General features: G+C 37.6%; 1 protein-coding gene across 2 annotated transcripts; it reads right to left on the minus strand.

The window, feature by feature from the left end:
- Positions 1-1094: 1094 nt before the first annotated feature.
- On the minus strand, positions 1095-4509 carry LOC107829319 (transcription termination factor MTERF9, chloroplastic). 2 transcript variants are annotated; one of them, XM_016656793.2, is made up of 7 exons: positions 4094-4494; positions 3189-3267; positions 3045-3119; positions 2941-2954; positions 2171-2863; positions 1419-1842; positions 1095-1317 (listed from the first exon to the last, which is right to left on the minus strand). In XM_016656793.2, exons 1-6 carry the CDS (start codon positions 4361-4363, stop codon positions 1528-1530), a joined length of 1446 nt encoding a protein of 481 aa, XP_016512279.1. In that variant the 5' UTR covers positions 4364-4494; the 3' UTR covers positions 1095-1317; positions 1419-1527. The 2 variants fall into 2 exon arrangements, with proteins under 2 accessions (XP_016512279.1, XP_075075933.1); XM_075219832.1 differs by lacking the exon at positions 2941-2954 and having other exon boundaries at positions 3027-3119; positions 4094-4509.
- Between the last annotated feature and the right edge of the window lie 312 nt (positions 4510-4821).

A 4821-nucleotide genomic window follows, 5' to 3' on the forward strand; every position in this document is an offset into this window, starting at 1 on the left:
AGTATTTCTATATTGAATTTAACTCATATTTCTTTTATGAAGAATCCTGTTATAAAAAGGCCTTTGGCTTATCATTTAATGAATTATTGAAGCATTGTGATAGTTGGCTGACCTAGTACCATCGATAGGCGCCATCACGACAGAGTTGAGTTTAGAGTCGTGACAGACAACCTGCATCTGCGGCGCCGACTGTCCAACATACACAGGAAAAAAGGAAAAGAAACAGAAAAATGCTGCATCTGTCTGAAGCAATAGAAAGATGTCTAAATATTATAATTTGAACGGCCAAAGGATAAAAGAAGCTTTTTACCGAATCATTTTACAACTTTTGCACTCATATTATGCACCACATCAAAACAAAATTATTTTCAAATGTAATAGAGTAGTAGAAAACAAATCAATTCCAATAAGTATTCTTAACTGAGATTCTCTCGGTAAATGAAAAAGTCTACAAAACTGCCTTGTGAAAATTTGCAGCAAGGTACAAAAGTCTAGTAAAATGGCCCCAGATTACGAAAGCCTCAAGGGCACGGGAGATATTAAAAAATAGCCAGATTTACAATTGGTCGTTCAAAATAGCCCAGTTTCAAAAGTAATCGAAATTTAGCCACTTTTCATGTAAAAATAAATCTGAGCGAAAATACTATTCAAAACCCGGAAAATACGTCAGTATATTATACTGGAGTTCCAGCATAAGTATGCTTGAGCTCCAGCATATTATACTGGAGTTCCAGGATAAGTATGCTGGAACTCCAGCATAATATGATGGAGTTCCAGCATAATTACACTAGAACTGCATCATAATATACTGGAGTTCCAGCAAGTATAATTGTCCAGTATAATATACTGGAGTTTGGAGCACCGGTGCTCTAGTCTCCAGTATATTATACTGGAGTCAGCAAAGTATACCGGTCCAGCATAATATGCTAGAGTTCATACACAAGTGCACCGAACTCCAGTAGATTATGCTGAACCGGTCTCTGTTGCAGCAAAATAGTGGCTATGTTTCATTGACTTCGTAAACGCTGGCTATTTTTGAATGACCAGTCCGAAAACTGGCTATACCGTGCTATTTTTTCGAAGGGCAGAGATGATGTCAAAATTTTGTGCAGTATTTCACAATATAGCACTGTATCTATATATAATTACACTTACAATTAAATTCCCAAAAAATTTATAAAAAAACACATGCTTCACCTTTCAAATATATGGTTCTGTTCGTGCAATTTGACTTCAAATCTCAAGGTAGAGCAAAAGTCACACTTCAACAGCTGAAATTGTATGTCTTAACTGGGTAAAGAAGAAATGACCTGGTTCCTGTCGTGAATTATAAGGATTAAAAGATATAGAAGATTATTCAGTATCAAGTTAAGAAAAAAGAAAGTGTTTGAACAACATAAGTACAGATGCTTGCCTACCTGGGTATGTGTATTGATCTTTAATTTTCGCCTAAGTGCTTCAAAATCCTTTCACAAACTTATCATAAGTCACAGGGCAGAAGCTCTGCTACCAGTGAGCTCAAACACATTATCGTCTTTCATATTTTCTGGCAAGTTCTTTTAGAAGCAATCTCTGCCGAAAATCAAGATATTTGTCCAAGCTAGTCCCTGCCCACTGCTGACAAAAACATTCATCAGTTGGGACCAGTGAACTCAATGGAAAAGGTCCCTTCGGAGCCCTCTTTAGAGAAACCAAAAACCTATGGCGTGGCCTAATTCTCTGATCCAGCGACAAGCTTAGGTACGTTGGATATTTAGTCAATGATCGCACTTCATTGCCAAGTTCATTAACCAAGTACAAGTACTTAGGTTTCAGATTCTCCTCAAGTGATAGAGAAAACACCTGCATGTACAGTCATTGTGAATATATGTCCACTATAATCTAACAAATCAAAAGACCGAGAAATCTTCCATAATATTGAAGATTTCCATGCTAGTGCAGCTCTAATTCTCTGAAACGTCATCCCTTTTTCTAATAGTACTATTTTTAACTAAAGTCTGTTATGCTAGGAAATCTATTATGAAGGAGCAGAATATTATGCAAAATAGGAGATAGATGTAAAAAACCCCGATTTCTATGAGTAGGACGGAGCAGCATTTTCTAAATTGGTGAGACAACCCAACCATACTCACAGGTGAAGAAATAAACTGCAGAAGGCAATAAAGCTGACCTGCGTCATGCTAGTCAGCACTTTCACTATCTCCGAATTGTGCATTCCGATGCTCCTCAAAAACTTAATCCGGGGAAGCAATCCATCCTCAATGCTGTAGTGAAGTAATTGAGGATGCTTCCTAACCATTTTGACAATACTATCTCTGGGTGCACCCAATTCTCTAGTTAGAAAATTGTAGCGGGCTGTCCATGAAGTTTCAATCCGCTGCACCAGAATTTGAGGGCTTAGCAGCACAACTTTAGCGAGGTCATTCTTCTCGATACCAACCTCCTCAAGCAAGTATGTCACTGTGGGTTTTAATGAATTTTCCACACTATAGGAAAAAAGGGATGGAGTAGCAGTAATTATATGCCCTATTCTTGAGTCTGGGATTCCCAAACTAGCCAAAAATGTGACATGGGATTTCAGATTGTTTTCCACAGTATATTCAAGAATCTGAGGCTGCCTCAAAATTATCTTCCTGATGTCTTTATGTTTGACACCGACACTCAACAAGAACTCCAACCTTTCCTGTGCAGAACCTTTATTTATTTGAAGGGAAGGCATGTGCCTTTCGTACATCTGGATGAAGTGAGAGTCCTTAAATCCAAAAGTACTTAGGTAATCAAGAAGTGGAAACCATCTCTCATCCAGATCTAGTTCCTCTGCTAGATGACTAAATCTGTCCTTAGCCAAGCTCTCCCTTGCCTCCTACAATGTCACAAGACATAATTTCGCAGCTTATGGTTGAAGCAAAATTTAGAGCTTGACATGCTAACATTTAATACCTTTTCTCTGCAATCTGCATGCAAGAAAGTTATGCTTAGTCAGTTTAGTTGAAGCATTTTAGCGTACTCTTGGGAATTTTCATCACTTTTATTGTTCGACTTGCCTTGGGTAATCTCAGGAGTTTGCCTCTGGTGTCCCAACTTTGCACCTGATCCTCTTTCTGGATGGTGATGACCGTCTGCACGACACACATAGCATGTAATTTGTGTTCCTTCCAACCATTAAGATGAAAAGACTGGACACATACCTCGTCTGATGTGTGCTGCATTCTGAAACTTCTGGCGCTGCCTATCGTGGCCAGAAACTCTAACATCTAGAGATTCATCCTGGGCGATTAAGACACGGTAATAAAACAGGAAAGGCAGAAGCATCAAGTTTCCTCAAATGAAAGAAAAGCGGGAGGGGGAGGGGCAGGGGAAGGAGACTGTAGCATCAGTAATCAAGAATAAAACCCCAAAAAAACTCAAACAAGGTTGTCTAAACAGTGTTCTAATGTGAACAGATCAAATTAAGACATCATTTCTCAGTTTGTAACAAGCAAGCAATTTGAGGATACAAGATCCAAACAGTCATCATTGTGAAATTGAAGATAAAGCAGGTAGAGTCTATGCTGCACTAGCATAAGAGTGTTATCTTTGTGCAAAAAGATACAACTCCATAACCGAAGTATGTGCTGCCCTCTGTTCCAAAACTTGTTTTTTTTCCATTCAGCAAGTAATTTCTTTTAATCCTAGCGATTTAAAATTTAGGTAACATCATTCAGCAAAAAGCTAGCTGTACCTCATACTAAATAGCATAAATTGCAGAGGTACATTCCGGTTCCCCAAGAGATTTACCCGACTAATTTTGCTGTGTTAAGTTGAACTTACCTGCGCAAGGTTTAGTTAATTTAACTATAGGATCCAATATTAAACAATTAAAGTGTTATCTTTAAGGGTAGTTAATTTAATACCATAAACTAATATAAACAATAAAAATATTACAGAGTATATTTATTGGTTATGGTTAATATACAATTGTTTTTCTATTTCTATCATGAACGTTGCTATGAATTTTCAATATAATCAACTAGCAATTGAAGTTCTCAGCTACATTTATTAAACACGTATAAAACATACTACTATTAATTAATTAGCAATTGAAATAACTCACGTCAGAAGTCAAAACGTCGTCTTCTTCCTCTTCTTCATCTTCAAAACCGTCAGCGTCGGCAGCGTCGGAGTCAGAGTCATAAGGAGAAATTGGCTGGCCGAACCTAGACTTGCGATTGGGCTTGAGAATCTTCTGATTGGTATGCGAAGAGACAACGAAGATTCTGCTAAACCTGAAGAAACTTCTTCTATTACGAATTGGGGCATTGAATAGCGAAGGTTCTGCACCGGGAAAACTGATTTTGAGGAAAATGGAAGTGTGAGCTGCCATATTATTGAAGATAGTGAAAACAAACAAGGAGTATAAAAGGAATATGCTCTAAAACCCTAAAATTAGGGGATTGGAAGTACATGAAATGTGTGTGGAGGGTACTGTGTCCATCTTATCTTCAGGAAATGCAGAAGAAAATGGTCCGCGGAATATCATTTAATTATTCACTGTCTTTACTCCTCGCAACTGTCCCCAGTGAGACAGTGACTTTTCCCGCTTCAATTTTTACTACACTTATTTTCCGTTGCTTTTGGTTGGAAAGGGGAAAGCAAGAGAAGATTTAACCAAAGGACCCGTAAGTTTTGAATTAGGGAAATGACCTCTATTTATTTTTTATTTTTTTTTATGTTTGAAAATCAAGAAAACGAAACGTCTTAACCTCCAAGAAGTAGTTGTGAGATTTTAAAACAAATGCGATACTCACCTTTTTTGGCATTGTTTGGCTATAATTACAATAA

The sequence above is a fragment of the Nicotiana tabacum genome, chromosome 8 (genome assembly GCF_000715075.1).
Source record: "Nicotiana tabacum cultivar K326 chromosome 8, ASM71507v2, whole genome shotgun sequence".
Classification (NCBI taxonomy): Eukaryota; Viridiplantae; Streptophyta; class Magnoliopsida; order Solanales; family Solanaceae; genus Nicotiana; species Nicotiana tabacum.